The sequence below is a fragment of the Musa acuminata genome, chromosome BXJ2-7 (assembly GCF_036884655.1).
Source record: "Musa acuminata AAA Group cultivar baxijiao chromosome BXJ2-7, Cavendish_Baxijiao_AAA, whole genome shotgun sequence".
Classification (NCBI taxonomy): domain Eukaryota; kingdom Viridiplantae; phylum Streptophyta; class Magnoliopsida; order Zingiberales; family Musaceae; genus Musa; species Musa acuminata.
This window is the reverse complement of record NC_088344.1, coordinates 10,524,685-10,545,999: the sequence shown is the minus strand read 5'-3', so window position 1 is coordinate 10,545,999 and position 21,315 is coordinate 10,524,685. Positions and strand designations below refer to the sequence as shown.

At 37.2% G+C, this 21,315-nt stretch overlaps 3 protein-coding genes across 4 annotated transcripts; 2 read left to right on the top strand and 1 right to left on the bottom strand.

Annotated features, from left to right (window-relative positions):
- Positions 1-317: 317 nt before the first annotated feature.
- Positions 318-6,237, top strand: LOC103991595 (mitochondrial-processing peptidase subunit alpha). Its single transcript, XM_009411092.3, has 13 exons — positions 318-477; positions 1,031-1,276; positions 1,368-1,664; positions 1,748-1,915; positions 2,002-2,169; positions 2,263-2,343; positions 2,462-2,528; positions 2,705-2,802; positions 4,280-4,352; positions 4,437-4,507; positions 4,595-4,644; positions 5,650-5,762; positions 5,851-6,237. The coding sequence occupies exons 1-13, from the start codon at positions 439-441 to the stop codon at positions 5,901-5,903; spliced, it is 1,524 nt and encodes a 507-aa protein (XP_009409367.2). The 5' UTR covers positions 318-438; the 3' UTR covers positions 5,904-6,237.
- Positions 6,238-12,353: 6,116 nt separating this feature from the next.
- Positions 12,354-16,602, top strand: LOC135617165 (ATP-dependent 6-phosphofructokinase 3-like). Its single transcript, XM_065117133.1, has 14 exons — positions 12,354-12,762; positions 13,033-13,079; positions 13,165-13,204; positions 13,325-13,387; positions 13,493-13,630; positions 13,707-13,865; positions 13,939-13,992; positions 14,140-14,208; positions 14,288-14,417; positions 14,950-14,990; positions 15,499-15,723; positions 15,817-15,868; positions 15,953-16,107; positions 16,236-16,602. The coding sequence occupies exons 1-14, from the start codon at positions 12,499-12,501 to the stop codon at positions 16,410-16,412; spliced, it is 1,614 nt and encodes a 537-aa protein (XP_064973205.1). The 5' UTR covers positions 12,354-12,498; the 3' UTR covers positions 16,413-16,602.
- Positions 16,603-16,818: 216 nt separating this feature from the next.
- Positions 16,819-19,745, bottom strand: LOC103991593 (serine/threonine-protein kinase Aurora-1). Of its 2 annotated transcripts, XM_065117134.1 has the most exons (10): positions 19,605-19,745; positions 19,012-19,125; positions 18,606-18,752; positions 18,423-18,518; positions 18,069-18,164; positions 17,902-17,998; positions 17,693-17,810; positions 17,245-17,317; positions 17,057-17,166; positions 16,819-16,969 (listed from the first exon to the last, which is right to left on the bottom strand). In XM_065117134.1, the coding sequence occupies exons 1-9, from the start codon at positions 19,638-19,640 to the stop codon at positions 17,065-17,067; spliced, it is 879 nt and encodes a 292-aa protein (XP_064973206.1). In that variant the 5' UTR covers positions 19,641-19,745; the 3' UTR covers positions 16,819-16,969; positions 17,057-17,064. The 2 variants fall into 2 exon arrangements, with proteins under 2 accessions (XP_064973206.1, XP_009409365.3); XM_009411090.3 differs by having other exon boundaries at positions 16,819-17,166.
- Positions 19,746-21,315: the final 1,570 nt, after the last annotated feature.

The window sequence follows — 21,315 nt, the reverse complement described above, 5'->3', positions numbered from 1 at the left end:
GTTCTGTTTTAGGGGGCAATTTGTTGCAGCAAATGTTAATGTGAAAAATGTTGGTATTAAGAATCTCCAAAAATATCTGATTAGCTGCAAGCTGGACTACCAATTACTAGATGTGGATTTACGCCTTTTTCAATCGGATTCGGGTTTCGGCCCCTCGAGTCCCTTATCGAGTTCGGATTCGGTGTTCGGGCGGATCGATCGTTCGATCTCTCTCTAATATGATCCTTCGGCTCCCAGCCAATCGTATTTGAAGATGGACGGCCGAGAGAGGCTACGGCGCAATGCAGCGATGACGAATAGCTCACGTGCTTAGTCGCTGATCTCCCTTAACCAGTAGACCGTCCCTAATATCTCTCCGCCTCCTCCTCGTCTCCCCGCTGGGAAAAGAAGGGCGAATCTCGTCGCAGTCTTCGATCTAAGTTTCGGTTCTTCTCCACTATGTACCGAACTGTGGGATCTCGTCTCAACTCCCTCAAGGTCTGTTGACCCTCCTTAATTCCTCGTTCTCTTCCCTTTCTAGATTCACCTTATGCCCTTCTCTTTTTTTCGCTTGATCTGGTCTTATAATTGTTTAACGGATCGGTAGGCTATGATGAATCGTGTTTTCCGTTTAATTTCTCTTTAATGTTTGATTAACTGTTGGGTTCAGAATAGTCGGTAATGTGACATGTTTGATGATCGATGCAATCGCACCTGGATCTGGGAGAGATGAAATTGATGATGTACAAAAATTCCATTTTGATTTAAGTTTATGAATGAATCAGTTATGGACATCAAAGTATCTGTCGTTCTACTTGAAGTTCGAAAACTTCAAGCAATTAGAAAAGAGATAAACTTTACGAATCTTATTCTGTTATTTAATATTCTGGTACAGGAATTTTGTTAGATTAAAAAAAATCATTTTGCTTGTTAAAATTGTTTGTTATCTACAGCATCATATCGACCTTTCCTTCTGTCATACAAAAATTTCAATCTAATGTTATTATCTTGATGAAACTAGTGGATGAATTTAGTTATTCTTTTGTCACAGCGCCGATCAGATGGTGCCAGGATCTTTGGTATTGCTGCTAGATATGCAAGCACCAATATTGCCCAAAGGTCTTCTGGAGGTTTCTTTAGCTGGCTAACTGGGGGAAGTTCCAGCCAACTTCCTCCTCTAGATTTTCCACTTCCAGGCGTGTCACTTCCTCCTCCTCTACCTGATTTCGTGGAGCCAGGCAATACAAAGATCACAACCCTTCCTAATGGCTTAAAAATTGCCTCAGAGACATCACCGGTGTGTTTCTAGTCAAGTATTCTGATAATTGCTATACTTGACCTGCTTTCTTTCACTAGTTACTGTAAACTTATCAGATTAATTTTTTCAGAGCCCGGTTGCTTCCATAGGACTGTATGTCGACTGTGGTTCCATATATGAGACACCTTCATCATTTGGTGCGACACATTTGCTGGAGCGAATGGCATTTAAATCAACAAAAAATAGAAGCCATTTGCGCATTGTACGTGAAATAGAAGCCATCGGTGGAAGTGTTACAGCATCAGGTTCCCGTGAACAGATTGGTTACACTTATGATGCTCTGAAAACATACATGCCTGAAATGGTTGAGGTTCTCATAGATTGTGTTAGAAATGCTGTTTTCCTTGACTGGGAGGTTAATGAACAGGTATTCCAAATTATGAATGCATCCTCTGCACATGGCAACTTATGATACTAAAGAGTGAACTATTTGGCTTTTTGCAATTTCAGCTTAAGAAAGTGACGGCTGAGCTAGGAGAACTCTCTCGCAATCCTCAGGGTTTGCTTTTGGAGGCTATTCATTCAGCTGCATACTCTGGTGCATTGGCAAATCCTTTGATTGCTCCAGAGTCTGCCATAAACAGATTAAATGAGACCATATTGGAAGAGTTTGTTGCTGTAAGTCAAATAAATTATCCTGTCGTGTTACCTCAATTTTTGTTAAAGATCTAGATGTGGTTTGACTATCCATGCAACATTTGCAGGAGAATTACACTGCTCCTCGGATGGTACTTGCAGCATCGGGTGTGGAACATGAGGAACTAGTATCAATTGCTGAACCACTTCTATCTGATCTTCCCAAAGTGCCTTGCCTGGAAGAGCCAAAATCTGTCTATGTTGGAGGAGAATATAGATGCCAATCAGATTCATCGGTATGTATGTCAATTGAATATGTATCTCTTGGGCATTCATCACAGTTAAATTATCTTGTTTTCTTTCTTATTTAACTTTTTTCTCAAAAATAGAAAACACATATTGCACTTGCATTCGAGGTTCCAGGAGGTTGGCACAAGGAAAAGGAAGCCATGGCATTAACAGTTCTTCAGGTTTAAGAGGCAACTTAGCTCTGCAGTTTAATATTTGGAGAGTGCATCATTTGAATCTTGTTTATCTGGCTCATGGTTTTTCCAAGAATATCATTCACATTGATATTGTATTTTCCAGATGCTTATGGGAGGTGGTGGATCATTTTCTGCTGGTGGACCTGGAAAAGGGATGCATTCTCGTTTGTGTAAGTGACCAATATTCTAAGTTATGTTGTAGTCTTATTCTGGGTTTGCTTGAAATTCCTTGATTTTCAAAAATACACATCTTTGAGGTATGGTACCAGGATAATAATCTTGGTGCAACTTATCTGTTAAGTTTTCCAATTTTGAGTTTACAACTTCCATGATTTATTATATGCAGATTTACATGTCTTAAATCAATTCCAACAGATTGAGTCATTCTCAGCTTTCAACAGTATCTACAACCATACTGGAATTTTTGGAATTCATGCAACCACAGTAAGACACAAGAATATACATACAATTCTTTATCTTTGTCTTTATTAATTTTGCTCTTTGTTATCGTTCTTTCAAAGTTGCCATCAATTATTAGTTACATTTTTTGGTTACTTATAATGCATTTCTATCATGCACAACTCGTTGCATACATGTTTTCATTCTCAAATTTTGTTAGTGTTTAGGTTTCTATCATGCACAACTCATTGCATACTTATAATTTTGCTCTTTGTTATCGTTCTTTCAAAGTTGCCATCAATTATTAGTTACATTTTTTGGTTACTTATAATGCATTTCTATCATGCACAACTTGTTGCATACATGTTTTCATTCTCAAATTTTGTTAGTATTTAGGTTTCATTATGTTTACTCTTTTGTTATGCTTAGCAGTATGACAAAACTGGCAACATCAACAGCTATTGCTCTCCTTAGCCATATATCTTTGTTTCTGATGTCATTGTTTGCTTCATTTGTTTAGAGTATAATTTCCTATGGCTGGCATGATAGAGCAAAATGAGGACTCACACAATGTCAGAGTGAATCTAGGATTTAGGATTACGATCGCTTGGATCAGCTTCATCAGATTGTGGGTTCATTTCCTATTGACTTCCCTTTTGGTGAAAAAACTAGACATGCATGTCTTATCTAAATATATTTAAATGCTGGATTTTGTATTGTTGAACATTCATGAATCTGTTGGGAGAAATCAGTCTTGGATAACAGAAACACAATATTTTCAAATGTTCGCTTCCGTCTCTAGTCTCAAGTTTTTTCTTTTATGTGTGAGAAGTTGCCTGAATCCACCATTTGACCATCATGAAGCAATCTTATTATAAGACTTCTGGCTTAGAACTATCTGTCAGTGAAATTTTTTTAATGTATTTTGTAGTGTTGAATTTTACACCCAACCAATGAGTGGTGGTGTGTATCCAGATACCTTTCCCACAATTCGAGAATTTTAAACTTGTTTTGGCCCTTTATGCATCCATTGTCTATTCGTGTTCTGTGGCAATCTACCACCCCTAGATGGGGCCTGATGTGCCCAAGTGGCAACCCAAAAAATAATAGATGTTGGATTTTGAAGTAAAGCCTACTACAAAACCTAGCAATTTAACTTTAGTGCTGCAGCATCTCTGGTGACTGCTCGAAGCATAAATAAGAGACTTGTAAAATTATTTAATTGACTTTTTTTCTTGGTGGCAATACTCGATCCTATTTTTTTTTTTTTGTGTATTCATTTCTTTCTGTTTTACTTTGGTTGCTGGTAAACTATATATCTTATTTTCTCGATATATGCATGAATTTGTTCAGATGAGTTTCTCATCACTAAAGTGGCTTCTGTTTTGGATTAAAATTAACCTGTATTTCTATTTCATCTTCGAAGGCCAAGTGCAAAAAGAATTCTAAGTTTTCCGTTTGTGTTTGTTTAAAAGTTTTGATCTATTTATTGGCCAGTCATTTATTTAATACCTTCTTGCAGGGGCCAGAATTCGTCTCCAAGGCTGTTGATTTGGTAGCCAGAGAGCTTCTTGCAGTTGCAACACCTGGTCAAGGTTTGTGCTGTTATCTTGCTGTTGAAAATTTGTATTCAAAATTGTGACTTGTCTGATACATTTCCTTCTCTTTTTTTTTTGCAGTTGACCAGGTACAGCTTGATCGAGCTAAAGAGTCGACCAAGTCTGCAGTGTTGATGAATCTGGAATCAAGAGTACTATCCTTGTTACCATATCTATCTTTTATCATTGTTCATCTTCTTTATAACCTCATTTTCAGTTATAATTTATTTGTGTTACAGGCGGTAGTATCAGAAGACATTGGAAGACAGATTCTGACATACGGTGAAAGGTAGGTATGGGGAAATATGTCAATGACAGTGAGAAAGAGTTGGAAAATTACTTGCTGAGTGCTGGCCAGATTTATCATAAACCTTTCTGAATGCTGACTAAACTCATGATCATTTTACCTTGAACATTTGTTATCAAACTTCAAAAGTAATATACATGGTTCTCTAGTAATCCAAAGGGTTTGCTTAATGCACATGTTTCCATTTCATGAAAACATCATGTTGAAGCAAACTAATCACTTTCAATCAGGAGCAATAGAACCTCTATGCAATTGTTCATGTATTAACATGTTTTACCCTTTTATGTGTATTAACAACAACATGACTCAGTTTATTTGTAGCAACAAAACCTAAAGAGAAGATCCCTTGATAGGCCATGTCATGTCTATGTCTAATATCACTGGCATAATGATGACTAACAGAAAGAGTTAGAAGTTAGAAGTTATCTTCTTTCCATTGCAAGGTAACACACAAGTACTTATGATTTGCTTATAGTTATGTGGTAGATCTTCTCTTTTACTTGCTTTTTAGAGGCTTCATGTAGTTAAACCCAAATAACTTGGACCCAATGGGTTTTGGAAATTAACTGATTACGTGAACAAAGTCATGGTAAGAAAAGAAAAAGAAAACTATACATTATGGCTCTTGTTTAAGTTTGTTTCCTGGTCCAGTTGCTAGGGTTTGATATCAATTGTTTGCATTATGGTTACCAATCTAATATGTAAGTGGTCATATGTGGATCCTGGTTAAAATATGAATTACCACCAGGATTAATGGTACTACAGAATTTTCAAAATAATATAATGAAATAGATTTTGTTTTATGATGTTAAATCGGAGCACGAGCACAATATATTTAGCATATCATATAGTTTCTATTTTCTAAACTGCATGTGGGGGCAACTAAAATTATTTTTAGAACAATATCTGATGCTCTCTGTGTTGTTTTATTCATGGTTTCCCTGCGGCTATTGTTGAAAATTTGGCTTGGCTCCATCGGTGATGCAGGAAACCTGTTCAGCATTTTCTAAAAGCTGTTGATGAGCTTACTCTAAAAGATATAACTTCTCTTGCTGAAAAGATCATCTCATCGCCACTTACCATGGCATCATGGGGAGATGGTAAATCTCAAGTTAAATTATGGAGTGCTCACTCTACAGTTTTTTATGTATTTCATTAGAGCTAATGTGTTGATTATTCTCTTTGCAGTTATCCATGTCCCAAGCTATGAATCTGTCAGCCGAAAGTTCCACGCAAAATAAGGCTTTGATTCCTGATCTGTATCTTCTCTTTGGACAAACTTAACATTCTTTAGTGCTGCACCTTGGTCATGTCCAGAGGTGGAAAATAAAGAAGAATGTCGTCAAGAAAAATCAAATCTTCACCAATAACTTGGCAAACAACTGCAGCCAGAATGCTTCTTCTCTGTTTTATTACAGAAGACTTTTTTTCCTTTATTCTTGTACTCGGATTATGGCACAGCGAGATGTTTGCGATCAGGAGTGCCGATGACATTGTTAACCAACTGGGAAGGCTGTTTCCAAGATTGTGAATCCCTTTTTCCTTGGACGATGATAAGATGGTAACCTTATTCAACTTTCCTTGGGTTGAAATCTATGCTGTATGCTTGCTTATAGCTAATGGCATTATTAGAATAGACCTCTATATGATATGAGCTCAGATATTGACCCGATGGGTATAAAAGTATCTGCAATTTGATCTGTAATTATCTAAAGTTGGTCAGAGGTTGGCTAAATCTGAATTGTGGACATATCTTCACTTCTCATGCAAGGCGTTGACCGATATCTCCATGACATGACCAGCCATAAACAACACAATTCATGCTGGTTGATCACTGCATGCTATGTATATCATCTGTAATTTTCTTGAGTTGGTCAATAGATTACTTCTTACTTTGTCGATCAAGAATTCTGCCTTCTGGAATGGATACAGCGTAGGTGCATGCACACCAGATGTTCTACAATGGGAAACCCACGAACGCGAAGGTCAAACGTTCCACCAGGAACTTCTCGATCTTGACATCCATCTTTGATCATTCTCGTTGAACAAAGATCGGTCATGTCAGTCAGCCAGACTGTACATGAAGCTGGTAAACTTCTCGATCTTGACATCCATCTTTGATCATTCTTGTCGAAGAGAGATAGTCATTTCTGTCAGCTGAAGACACTGTTTCCTTGTAATTGCACGGCTGCTGCCTGATTCAAGTGCAAGGATGCTCATTTACTCTGCACCTTCGCCAACATTATTATTGCTAAGAGAGAAGAAAGGAAACTTAGCTGATCGAGAGATTACTTGGACATTAATATTTTTGGCTCCTTTTTGAGGGGATAATTGGGAGAAATGTCTTGAAGAAAAAGAAGAAATTGCCGAGAACAGGAACATTCGACGCTACTCCACAGATAGCAAAGAAGAAACCCAATCAACCGCGATGAAGCAATCTGAGGAAGCTGAAACTTCCACTATCTAATTCATCAAACAATACAAGAATATTTGTGGAGTGTTGTCGGCCAAACCTTTTTCCAAAGCTAAAATCTTGTGCAAAATTATAGATAAAAAATTATTCTTTATCAAAAATACAATATAGTTTATGCTAAATTATATATATATATATATATATATATATATATATATAGTTATAAATTGTTCAAATAAAAAAAAAAAGTTTCTTTTCAAAAGATTTATTTGAAAAGATGGTTTTTGTAGTTATTTTTGAAGGGTTGTGTTTTTTATGAAAATATCTATAAATAGATATTTGAGAGTAAATTATGAACATCTCTTTCGTATTCTTCTTTCTTGATAATTCTCCAAGTGATTGAATTAGACATTCTCTAATTCCTCTTTGAAGATTCTTTATTGTTTGTTCAATACAGATAGGTTTGTCATATCTACTAAAACTATTTATATTAAATCCATAGCAATCTCGTTGAAAAGAGAGTACAAATATTATTTTTAGAAAAGTATTTATACACATTTCAAGCCAAAATATATTTCCTATAGTATTCTTGATCTTATCGTTGTTATTTGTTTCCATAATGTTTTCATCATCTTTTTTGCTATATTTTCCAACATATATATATATATATATATATATATATATATATATATATATATATATATATATATATATATATATATATATATATAAATCCAATATCTCAAAACTCTTTCTTGGGAATTTATACCGAAAAATCAAACTTTATTGTTTTGAATAAACAAATTGAAAAAGAGGAGTAGAAGGGATGAATTAAATCAGCTTCATAATCTTTTAGGGTGTCAAAATGGATTGTAAGATGATTTTTTGGGAACTTATAATCAAAAGATTTCTTTTTTGAGAAATAAATGATAATAAAGAACATAAATAAAATGATACTTTGATTTCCAAATGAATAAATGTGAAAGAATTATTATTATTCGAAGGGTAAGGATAGAAGAAATTCTTAGTACAAACTATTCAGAATATGATCTTTTACCGAGCTATAAAAGATCCATTTAATCGACTCTAAATAGTTTAGATATTATTCTTGCTATTGTTGGTTTCGAAATGGATAGATAGTATGGGATTCCATGAGTTCTTAGATTATGTTAACGATACTACTTAATTAGTAATTTGTATATGCCTTCTTAAATTATGGATATCACGAAGGACGAAGTTTGAAGATATCGATAACAGGTTTCTAATGAATGCATCATGAGCTAACATTGTTCCCTTCATTTGCCACGGAAGAATTGCTTCCTCATACCCACTTCATCGTGATTCCAAATCAAATGCTACTTCAAGAACAGCCACCCACACCAATTGTGATGCTCATCCCTCTTGTTTCCGAGGCCTTTGATTGGGTGCTTGAATTCGTGATGAACATTTAAGACACGTGACTTGATTGTCGTTTATGAATAGCAAAGTTAGAATCTTTGCCGTCATGAATCCATCTTTACCCATTTTCTTCTTCGATGAACGAACTCATGGCCACACATATAAAGTAGCCATTAAGTTTGCCATGAAACATGCCTTTGTTGATGCTGTCGTTGGCTTTGGGGATTGAGACTGTGACGGGGAGAGCTCCACTAGCTTGTTATTCCTCAAATAACCGGTCGAATTTGATGGAGGGGACCCAACCTAGCAAGTGAAACGAGAGCATTTTTCTTGTTCTAGGTTTCAAAGGTACGTGGGACCATCTACATGACTAGATTCGACTTCATGATGCTCCAATCTACCATCTATATGAGTATAACTTTCTTTTAATGTTGGGGGTTGGAGACCTCAATCCAATTATTCTTTTTAAGATATTAATTACTTATATAAATGTTATCGATAACATCTAGATCAATCTAATTCGATTCAAAATCATATATATATATATATATATATATATATATATATATATATATATATATAACAAGAAGAAACTCAAACACTCACTCAATATTTAATGAATAACTTTGACGTTAGGGATGAATATTTGTTCTCCCAATCAATTAGTTTGACTGATTAAAACTTTTGAATATTGATAATAAGATCGTCTTCATCTCCTATCTTTATATTTAAAAAAATAGATATTTATTTAATATAATCATAAGTGTCGATCTTTGAGATAATAAGAGTCGTATCGATCAAAATAAATATAATTAAAATTATTGTTCTTCGATGTGTATTATTTATTAAAGTTAATACATCACAACTCAAAAATTAGCATTTAGTTTCAATAACATATTGCGTAACAATTCAGCACACTAACAAAAAAACTAGAGTCATGTCAACTAAAAAAACAAGCCAAAAATCGAGCCTTCAAGAACATGTTTGTCGAGAATGAATGAAAATGGAGGAAGGGGAGAAGCAAAAAAGAAAAAGTCTGAGAACTGACATCCGCAAACACGTTTTTTTTTTCTTTATGTATTTATTATATGGGGACTGTAATTCTAGAAATAATTGCCGAAATGAGTGTAGAAATAATTATGTATTTATTGTGAATGATGGATGCGTCCAAGTGGAGTGCATTGGGTGGGCGAGAAGACGTGGTCAACGCATATGTCGGGCGCAAGAGGAGGACACACGCCGTAAACTAATCAAGCATGGGGACGCGTGAGACGGAGGAGCCGTCCGTCCGTTGAGGCAAACCGTGACCTCTCCTTTCCATGTGAGGGGGAGATGTTCCCGTCTAGAATCATCGTGAAGCTTTTGGAGTTGAATCTCGTGGGCATCCCCCGACCCCCCGAAGCAATCTTTTCGTGACGTGCTCGAACCCCTCTCCCACCGCTCGCTCCCTCCCTCCATCCACACCGAACGATGATGATGATGATGTAATAATAATAATACTAATAATAATAATAATAATAATAATAATTATTATTATTATTATTATTATTATTATTATTATTAAATTTTACATGTTTCGGTAAATCAATTCGGTAGATAATAACAGACACTTTTGCATCAAATAAATCATTTAGAAAATATTTTTTTTAAAAAAATAACAAATATATGGTACAGTCAAAATTTTTAACATTCAAAATACATTGGATAAATGATTTAGTGCATCACTACTAAATAAGTTTTTTTACAAAGTGATAAATTATGAAGGTGGAATTCAATAAAATTTTTTACTAATTAAGTCGTACAATCAAAATCAAAATATATTGGATGAGAAATTTGATATATCATAGTATGATTATAGTCAATAATCATCGACTAAGCTACATATTCAAAATATATGTCAGATGAGTGATTTGGTATATCAATATACATTTATAGTTTTTATCGACTATTATTGCATTGATGTCATTGACCGTGAGATCATCATAACTTGATTCAGTCAATCTCGAAAGCATAAAACTATCTAAGGGTCCACGAGGGATCACATGAGAAGATTGGAGTGGAAAAAGGTTCTGGTTAGCATAGCCTCGAGGCATTGCTCACTCGCAAGAAGTGAGTTTGGTATCGTCTCGATGTGCACTTAACTTCGTCGAAATCCTTGCATAAATGGTTAGTGTCAGGGGATATTCCCGACCCAATTCTTCTCATGATAAAGTTAGTAAGGTGATAAGGTGACGGTAATAGTAAAAATCTTATCTTTTTAGGTTTAGAGGTTAACTTTTATACCTGAGCGATCGACGGAGTACAACCAACCACTTCACATATCCCCTCACATAAGGACATCGTTTGTCAGGGTTAGAACCTATCTAGGATAAAGAGAAGATGGTCTTCGGTATTAATATTAGGAAAGGAGAACTAGGCCACGTCGCTTGGGATTAATGTTCTATGTAACCAAGCGTGTGAGCTATTCCGAAATCATAATTGATGTGGGTGAGAGGTCGCTTGTGATTGATAACTCAAACGAGAGTGGAAACCAGGGGAACGAACCTCACTACCATAGATTAATACTCTTTGTGGCTAGTTAGTGCGGCTCTCTCAAGGATCAAGAAGAACAGAGACCGAAAAATTACGCTTACGTTGACAACTACATGAAAGAGGGTGTGGGTTCTCTCGTACCTATCGTCACCTATGTGATAGTAGTGTAATGCTTGCATCATCAATTTTTCTATCACTAACTAATTACATATTCAAATTATATTAGATAAAATATTTAGAATATGAAATTTGAACCATCCATCATTAATAAAGAGGGTTGGATGCATGATCACCAAACCAACCAATATTTAAGATGTGAAAACATCATATATCTCTCCATCCATAAATTAATTGAAAAATATCAGTACCAATATAATATGTTTTCTAGATAAGATATAGATCCGAAAATAATATGATATCTCGGTAAGTCAAAACCAGTATAAATATAATTTAAATTTTTATTGCTTAATCTTTTACATACTAATAAACTTGGTTAGCATTAAAAGAAATTCATGTTCCTTTTGCTACATAAGTACTCCATCATATCAAAATGATATAATATGATTCGTAAGTATTATTATAATAAAAAAATATCCTTCACCATTGTAGCGATATTTTCTAAAGATAGATATTTCATTGGTCTCTTGGCATCACAACGATTTGTCTCCGTATCAAAAAAGAAGACCGAAAAGAGAGAAACTATGATACATTGGGAACACTCTAACATAATAACGTAAAACATACTAATCCAATAATTCCTCTAATGCAATCCCCCAATTCTCTCAGACGAATGGTCAAATACGCAATGAAGCCGAGAGAAGTCAAACTTACGACCCACATCAAAGGGTTTTTGTCACACGTGAGGACAACGTGCGCCCAGCCTTCGGCAAGCCCGATGGACACGTGCTTCGCGTAGAACACCTGGGCCGCCCCCGACCACTGTTGCCCGTCCGTCAAAGGTAATGGCAATCCCGTAGTTCCAAGGAAACACCAAGGCCAGTTCCTGCAGTCATCGCACGCTGGGTGACGATCGGATGCAAGACCCGGTTCCAAAATTCTCTTGGGCCGGACGAATGTGATGGAAACACGTTGCCCTTGGAAGCCCAGATCACCTCCGCGGATGGGAGCATCAAAAAGGGATATTCCATTTCCCTCCGCAATTGAAAGTGGCATCCAACGCAAATAAATGACAACTCGGAGGTCAATCTATCCCTGTAGCCATTCACGACCGGAGAATACCGACCTCTCCTTCCTCCCTCCATCCTTTTCCTGTTTCTTTTCTTGCTGTTCTTCTCGTTCCTCTTCTTCTTCGTCTTCGTGTTTCTTCCTCCCTTTTAGTCCCACATCACCATCACGCATACCGCCACAAATCCATAGAACCGAGCCGCCTGATCTGACAACCACCAACTCTTCTCCTCCTTTAAATATGGCGTCTCTAAGAAGCTCTCCAAAGAAGAACCTCTGCTTTGATCCCCTCGTTTCTTTATTGATCGATGGAGTCTTTGCCTAATCCCCCGGTCCCTCAGAAGATCGGAGCGGATTCGAACGGGAGTGCTGCGAACTCGAACCGTTTGTTTGATCTCCGGAGCTCGCTTTCCTCCGTGAAGCTGCCGGTGAGGAACGGAGCTGAAGTGAAGCTGCGGCTGGGAAAGAAGATGGGATCGGAGGCGAGATTGTGTCCGAAGATTGAGTACGGGGATGGGGGTTATGTTCTTGAGGATGTCCCCCACCTCACCGACTACTTGCCTGATTTGCCGGTGGGAAACCGTTCTTTCCAACTTTTCCCCCTTTACTCCTCTTAAAAATACGATTTTTCCTGAGAAAATACTTTAAAGTTGGAAAAAAACAAATTTCTTGCTTGTTAGTCTGTTGGTTGTGACTCTAGAATTTGTTTGAGGTCAAATTCATAAGATGTTGCTGATGTCCTCCAAATTTGTGGTTGTTTTCATATAGTAGCATTATTTTAATGTTTGGCTGCCTTTTATGCCGTCTAATCTCTTTCTTTCTTTTTCTGATTGTATCGGCAGACCTATCCGAATCCACTGCAAGATAATACAGCATACTCGGTTGTCAAGTATGTTCTCTAATTCTACCCGGATTTTTGTTTCGCATCTTCGGATGTTCCATAATGATGTCTTCGTTGAACTCTGTGTTGGCAGGCAATATTTTGTGAATTTAGATGATACGGTCGCCCAGAAGGTGAGCTCTTTAGGATTTACTTCATATTGCTATAAATATATGTCAAGCAAAAACACAGAATGTCAAGTTGTGGCTTTTGCTTCTGGAAATTGGGTTGCTTATCTTTCTGATGTTTTGTAGATTGTGGTCCACAAGAACAGCCCGAGAGAGACACATTTCCGCCGCGCTGGACCTCGCCAAAAAGTAGGTTCTGCTCTGTTTTCTGCTAACTAAGTTGAAGTGGTGTATCCATCAAGAAAAAGGAAGGATGAGACTGAAGCTTTGATCATGTTGTTGGATCTTGTTCAGGTGTACTTTGAGTCGGATGAGGTGCATGCGTGCATTGTGACATGCGGAGGCTTGTGCCCAGGGCTCAACACTGTGATAAGAGAAATAGTATGTGGCTTGTCTGACATGTATGGCGTCACCAAAATCCTTGGCATAGAGGTGAGGGGCTTCCCCTGTTGCTATATAGTTGCCTTGTAATAATTTCATCAGCTAATGTTGAAATTGGTATCGGTAGGGTGGATACAGGGGCTTCTATGCTCGCAACACCATCAGCTTGACTACCAAGAGTGTCAATGACATTCACAAAAGAGGGGGCACAATCCTTGGCACATCAAGAGGTGGTCATGATACTATAAAGATAGTGGACAGTATCCAAGATCGTGGCATCAATCAGGTTAATTTTGCAGCATTTTATTGTATGATTTCTAGTCAACAGTTCATTTTCTTATCGATATCTTGTTTGCCAGGTCTATATAATCGGAGGTGATGGAACTCAAAAGGGAGCCTCTGCAATATTTGAGGTATGTTACAAATGAAAATTTTCTTTGATAGTGCTATGGTGGTCGAGTATCTTTCCATTTTGTGATTTCATTGTTGTATTTTATGTCAGTTTCACCAAAAATCTATTGTAGTATCTGTTCATCAAGCCTGATAATGATCATTTTTAGGAAATTCAAAGACGTGGCCTCAAAGTTGCTATTGCTGGTATTCCAAAGACTATAGATAATGACATAGCGGTACTTAGTTCTTCCATATCTTGTAGTTCAGCTTTTCTAGCGTATTTCTATTGACAATTATTTTTTTATACTGTGTTAGGTCATCGACAAGTCCTTTGGTTTTGATACTGCTGTAGAAGAGGCACAAAGAGCGATCAATGCAGCACATGTAGAAGCTGATAGTGTCGAAAATGGTATTGGCGTTGTGAAGCTAATGGGTCGCTATAGTGGTTAGTTGCTAATCCTTAATTAAAGGCATTCTATGACTGTGAAGCCTAAAGTGGTTGATCATATTTAAAGTGACATCACTTAAAGAAAATATAAATTTTATGTGATCAAATCAATGTTTTCGCTGACACAGCTTCAATTAATTACATATTCTTTTTACTAATTTTCTCAACTGGTCTTTCTTTATCTGAAGTCCATTTCCACTCTATTTTAACATTTGAACTAGTACCAAAGAGAAAATGTATCTGTATCATAGTTTTAATTTCTAGTAGAAGCATTATATACTTCCTGCAGATATCTATTTAAGTTCTTCATACCTATGGATGTCATAAACCTTTATGATTCTAAGAACGAAACCTGCTAAATGCTGTTAGTAGAACCCAAAAGTTTTGCAAGTTGCTATGCTAAGTGGATCAACTTTGAGTTTACACTTTCTTTATATTTTTTGTTACACATTATTTAGCTTGTCAGGGACTGTTTTTTTACTAGTATGTTTTCAGTTGACTGAGCATCCAACTCTTTTCATTGTTGCAGGGTTTATTGCAATGTATGCTACTCTTGCAAGCCGAGATGTGGTAGGTTCTATGTCCTAAGTTTCTTCCATAACTGATCAATTTTCTTTTGGATTTCATATTTATATAAAGTCCCTCATCATTGCCTATTTATATTAAAGCTCTTATGTTGTTGCTATCACAACAAGACACCAGCTAATTTTGTTTTCTTAATCCATGTCCGAGTTGGGAATGGATTATCAACTGTGAATAAACATTACATAAATATCTTCCATTCTAATTGATTTTCTGAAAAATTATTATACCTGAACAAAAGACCCATAATTTTTCTTCTCTTTCTTTTTTTTTTTTTTTTCTCCTAGCAAGCCTTTGTCCCTTACCATTGTTAAAATAAACCCCACCACCAAAATAAAAAAAAACATCAGTTCAATTTATTGCTTGAATTCTATTAGTTATATATGATTCTTCTAGATTTGCCTCACTTACAATAATATTGGATAGGATGAGAATGTGAACTAATAGGAAAGGGCTTCTTTTTCCCGAGGTGCTTAATTACATTTCCTTTCTTCAGGATTGTTGCTTAATTCCTGAGTCACCCTTCTACTTGGAAGGGAAAGGTGGACTCTTGGAATTCATCGAGAAACGCCTTAAAGAAAATGGCCACATGGTCATTGTTGTTGCTGAGGGTGCAGGACAAGATCTTCTTGTGAAAAGTATGCAATCCATGGACCATGAAGATGCATCTGGAAATAAGCTTCTGCTAGATGTTGGACTTTGGCTGTCACAGAAGATAAAGGTAGATTTTTTGGACTACATTGATGCAGGTTTCTGCCTGCATGATCATAAGCTACTTGTAAAGATACTCACAGGGACTTTCTGCATTGTGCAGGATCACTTCTCAAGCAATAAGAAGAAGATGTCGATAAATCTTAAATATATCGGTATGGCAGCAGAGTGTAATCTTCCTGTATCATGTTGCACTCAGCTCATACTACATGTATGATCGTGAAATGTTTCTTTTGCAGATCCTACTTACATGATTCGTGCGGTTCCAAGTAATGCATCCGACAACGTCTACTGCACATTGCTGGCACATAGTGCCATTCATGGTGCTATGGCAGGGTATACTGGTTTCACCATTGGGCCTGTCAATGGCAGGCATGCTTACATACCATTTTGTGTAAGTGGTGTCTTCCTCTTGAGCTTTGTTATATGCTACATGTAGTATGAATCTGAAATGAGGGCCATCACATTAGGAGTTCAACATCCGACGACTAATTAAGAATCTTTTGGTTTACTTTGCCACAGAGAGTAACGGAAACATGCAAGAAGGTTGTGATAACAGATAGGATGTGGGCGAGGCTGCTTTCGTCAACCAATCAACCTAGCTTTCTTAGTCACGAACATATCGAGAAGGAAGATGAACCATCAACAGAGTCATTGCCGAATGATCATGATGTACGGATCAGTGATGGCAGCATCTGAGATATGATGAGTATAGAGGCATTGCATAAGAATTGGCTACTAGATCTTTATAAGTACTAGCAAGCATGTGGATAATTTAAATGTATTTTCCAGTTACAGGGAGACCATACCCTATGTGATAGATTGGAGAGTATTTGTATCAATACAAAGATTCTATTATTCTGTATCTGTAAGTATTACCAATTTTGTAGCCACTTGTTGCAAAAGATTTTGGCTGCCGGTATGTGGTTTGTGATATGTTTCTATAATTATGGTTACACCAATTAAATCATCTTGGTTGTTTGCTATGATGCTAAGGAGAAATCTTTAACCTGGCTGGAAAGAATATGCTGAGTTCTGATGCAGTGTTACATATAGAATGATGCTCGAGCAAAACACAAACTAACAGTACTACCACACTGGAAGATTGTGAGAAATCAATAGGACAACAAATCTTATTAAGAAGAGTAGATGTGTTGTCACTAATTAAACTAGACTGGAAACCAACAAGAGTAGACTACATACAGAATACAAGCAGAATATTTCATCATTGAAAGATTCTGAACTAAAACATCCTTGTTCATCTTTTCTCTAACACCCTCTTTTTAACTTGTATTTTCTGCCTAAATGATGGTAGAAAATACATAAAGTGGACAGCAAGGAATCGAAGTTATCATCCTCTGTATACACCGGAAGGGTCTGCATTTTGCACTATCCATGGATGCTCGAGCAGCTTGTGAAGCGGAAGACGTTGAGTGGAATCTTTGACAAGCATCTGCACGAGACAAAAGCTGATGTTGAGAATAAGTCGCTGCATATACTACGTAAAAAAGAAGGGTTGATCATCAACGACCTGGCTGATGAGGTCCTTTGCACCAGGAGAAACAACTGGTTTCGACGGGAACTTGAGATCAACTTTGACTATCCTGCATCCACAAGGTAAACACAGGCCAATAATCACTAAGAATATATATCTCGTTGAAGAGATCTAAATGACATAACTCGAACTTGAGTCCAGCATACTATGATAACAAAACCTTTGTTTATACTTATGATTGATAATTGTAGATTAACAGAATGACAGTCATATTTAGACAAAAGCAACTGATCTCACATCCATAGAATTTCTCATTAACTATGTTTGGCTGTTACTCTCATAATAACAGTGACATGTACAATATTCTGCACAGAAAGAGTTGATGAATCCTATATTTCATGAATTGCCCTAAAAATCCAGCATGCACTTCAAGCCATCACACTAAAACGGAAAATTTATAACCCGTCAGTTATCATTTTCTTACCTTCTGTATGTATCAGAGTGTTCCTTTGCTTCAAATGGTGGCATCCCATAAAGGAACTCATAGCACAATACACCTAAGCTCCAAATATCCACACTGGCATCATGTTCCACACTTTCCACTGTAACCAAGAGAGGCAAGATAACTCAGGATGCTTTTAGGCAAAAGGTGAAAGTTATCACAGATATCACTGATGATGAACAAAGACGTACCCATTTCAGGCGGAAGGTAATCCAGTGTTCCACACATTGTCCGCCTGCGGTTGAATGTGTGAACTGACCACCCAAAATCTGCAATTTTCAGCTCACCCTATCCAGAGAATTCAACGTCATTAGCAGCTAAACTTTTGCCTGTAGGTAACAAAAACAAAGGAGGATACCTGTAGTCCGATCAGAAGATTCTCCGGTTTGATGTCTCTATGAATCACATGCTTCCCATGGAGGTATATTAACGCCCGGGCTAAAGATGAGATGTACTGAATGAAAAATAATAAAGGATAAACCATAATGCCCAGGAAAAGATGATGAACTGTACTGACATGCAATTTTTAAGGTTATAGAGGATAAATTGAGTCATGCAAAAAAGAAATACTATCCAAATCAAGATTATCAAATAAGCTGGTTGGATGACTGCAAGATTATCAAATAAGCAATGAATTATCATGAAGAACACAAATAATCTGCAAAAGTCCATGAAGAAGCCAATATAATTAAGCATGTTTGCGAGAACTCACAGTAGCAGTGCGTCTTTCACTGAAGTACTTGCACTTCTGCAATTCATTGTAAAGTTCACCTTTTGCTGCATATTCTAGTATCAAATAAACACGAGTCTGCAATAAAGAGGAAAATCTAAGTTATTGGAGGCAGCAAAATAGGATTCAACTCTAGTAGAGGCAGCTCCCCACAAATGGATTAACCTGATCGTAGAAATAACCATATAGGCGTAGTATGTTTGGATGCCGGAGGTGGCTCTGTATCTCAACTTCACGTCGCAGCTGATGCTCAACTTGAGATTGCTTGAGCTGGCTCTTGAACAGCACTTTCAGTGCCACAATATGGTTACTCTGTTTTCCAATTTGATGCTCGAAATTAGTTGCAATAGAACCAATCATAACATGTGAAGAAAGGAAAGACTTTTCTGTTATGAATTTTTGAGCTTTCAGACGATTCACTACATAATTCATGCCAGCAAAAGTTCTAAGTTCAAACTACAAATAGTATTCTCAGCAGGAGATGACCAGATGACTATGGAACCAGAAAAAAAAGGCAGAAAGTACGACCAAATGCTATGAGAAATCAGCGAATCGCTTCTGCAATACATACCCTTTTTTCCCTGGCCAGATACACATGACCAAACTTTCCTCTTCCAAGAGGCTTTCCAATGTCGAAATCATTGAGCGTCCATCGCTTCTCCACCGCTGAGGCCTTCGAAGGAGTCTGTAATCACGAGCATTTGTAATATTAAATCATGTGAAAGCTCCAAAGATCCATCATACGCAACAAATCGTCCAGAACCACTTGATTCATATCATATCAAAACCATAATCCCACAAAAGAAATCGACCATAAATTTTAGTGTATGCTCCAACAGTTAATAGTATAATCAACAACAAATTGAAGACTCAATTAACCTTTGAATCAAAGCCCAAGATAGAAAAACCCTAATTCCGCTTGAGACAATCGCAAGAATCATAGCAACGAGGAAAATGAGATCACACGAGGAGGAAAGAAACGCAAGGCCTTCTGTTCCGAAAGCCCTAGGTTTCCCACCGATTATTAGAGCCAGACTCACGGAAGGGACGAGATCAAGTCGGGAGAAACAAGAACGAATGCGACGCAAACCCTAAGACGACGTCGACGAACGAGGACCGTCAAGAACAGATCCAAGAAGAGATCTCAAGAACCTCGTCGATTACCTTCTCTTGTTGCTGCGACTCCGCGGCGATCGCCATCGGGTGGCCGAGAAGGGGTCGGGAGGGTAGAGGGAATTTGAAATTTGGAGACGTTGGTGAGAGCAGGGGAAGGAAGAAGAAGGGGGGAAGATATTAATAATTTGGGGGCGGATTTGAGAGACTGCGCTCCAACGGTCGGATTCCTGGGAGGGACTTACCCACGTGGGTCCGGTGATGGGTCGGAGAACAACAGGTGCGGGGGGTGTGGATGTGTTTTTTGCACTTCAGTCCCTCTTGTAATTTCTTTGTCTGTATATATAAATATGCACAGAGGCGCCATGACATCAGCACAAATCGAAGGACTTGTTCCTGTTTTTAAGAGTACATAAGGACTTCAATGTAAAGTCCCAGATCACCAACGTCAATGTGGCCCATCGACTAATCCCGACCGGGGAGCGACTCGTTGGTGCACGAATCTTAAGGCATGATGTACGAACACCGACCACCCTATCTCTATCATCGAGTCCGGGTCGATTACGAAGAACCCACATCACAAGAGAGAAGAGGGAGAGAACAACGCAGGTCCTTTTACCAAGTCTTTTATGATGGGCTGGCGCTGGCCGGGGACGTTGGTGGTTCTGGTGGTGGCGACGCCTGTGCTGGTGGCCGGGGGCGGAGTTACTGCTGTCCGTCGGTTTCGGGGTGGCGGCGGCCGAGTGAACAAAGCTGTTGAGCTTAATTCTTAGAGGTGGTGATTGATTGAACTGGTTGTCAGCTTGACTGCAGAAGTTTCCTGAAAGAAGTCGTATAAAGTGCTGTGTACAGAAAGTTCCAAGTGAAAGGGTTTGGCATCAATCTGATGAGCGATCAATCTATGAGTTGACACCACTCCTTTAACAAGAAGGAATACTACGACAAAAGGATTGGATTCTGCAATGGTTTGATCTGATAGCACATCTTATTCAGATCAGTCCCTCCTCTCCTACTTCCATTGATCAAACAGTTGGAGAACTGGCCGCACGGCACTTCAATTATGTAGTTAATATTGTTAGCTTTTTGCATATGTTTTGGAGAAGGAGAGGAAGATAGTAAAAGAAATAAAGAGTGTGTTTTGGATTCATTCAAAACATCTATTTATATTAGTTAAAGATAAAATATATTTTTTTTAAATGATAAATAAATTCATCATATTTCAATAAATGTTTTCACCTTTATCTATTTATTTTAATCTAAATTTTTATCTTTTATTTTATCTAATCTTAACTATTTGAATTAGTCTCATCACACCACCCCCCCCTCCTTAATTCAAAATAATTATAACTTAAAATTATCTTTAAAAAAATAATTTTTTTCTTTCGCCAACACTTTTGTAAAAATATTGATAAGTTAATCCTTGGTACTGCAATATTCCATTTAAATTTCTCCTTTATTTATCAATCGGTTCTATGCATAAATCCTGAATTTTTTTATTCATCTGCACAACCAGCCTAATCACTATTAATTAAAAATATAATTTAATAGTTTTTACCCACTTATAACGGATGTCATAATTGAGAATTACTTTGATGTAATTAAGAACTCTTTTAGTTGCTCAAAGTGATGCTTGCTAGGGTTGTGCATGAATTGAGTAACAAACTAACCATAAACATAATATTCTAACTTGAATATATGAGATAAATTAACCCTCTAATTAAACTTCTATAATTTAATCAAAATTTCATTTGCACCTTGAATA

What these genes read in the sequence shown, in the direction of transcription:
- LOC103991595 (XM_009411092.3), top strand. Translation starts at nt 439, where the DNA reads ATGTACCGAACTGTGGGATCTCGTCTCAACTCCCTCAAG. An exon ending in CTCGTCTCAACTCCCTCAAG is followed by an intron (nt 478 to 1,030) that starts GTCTGTTGACCC and finishes CTTTTGTCACAG; the next exon opens with CGCCGATCAGATGGTGCCAG. An exon ending in ATTCTGACATACGGTGAAAG is followed by an intron (nt 4,645 to 5,649) that starts GTAGGTATGGGG and finishes TCGGTGATGCAG; the next exon opens with GAAACCTGTTCAGCATTTTC.
- LOC135617165 (XM_065117133.1), top strand. Translation starts at nt 12,499, where the DNA reads ATGGAGTCTTTGCCTAATCCCCCGGTCCCTCAGAAGATCGGAGCGGAT. An exon ending in ACTACTTGCCTGATTTGCCG is followed by an intron (nt 12,763 to 13,032) that starts GTGGGAAACCGT and finishes TTGTATCGGCAG; the next exon opens with ACCTATCCGAATCCACTGCA. An exon ending in GCGCTGGACCTCGCCAAAAA is followed by an intron (nt 13,388 to 13,492) that starts GTAGGTTCTGCT and finishes GATCTTGTTCAG; the next exon opens with GTGTACTTTGAGTCGGATGA.
- LOC103991593 (XM_009411090.3), bottom strand. Translation starts at nt 19,640, where the DNA reads ATGGCGATCGCCGCGGAGTCGCAGCAACAAGAGAAG. An exon ending in AGTCGCAGCAACAAGAGAAG is followed by an intron (nt 19,126 to 19,604) that starts GTAATCGACGAG and finishes TCGTGATTACAG; the next exon opens with ACTCCTTCGAAGGCCTCAGC. An exon ending in CAAAGGACCTCATCAGCCAG is followed by an intron (nt 17,167 to 17,244) that starts GTCGTTGATGAT and finishes TGTCTCGTGCAG; the next exon opens with ATGCTTGTCAAAGATTCCAC.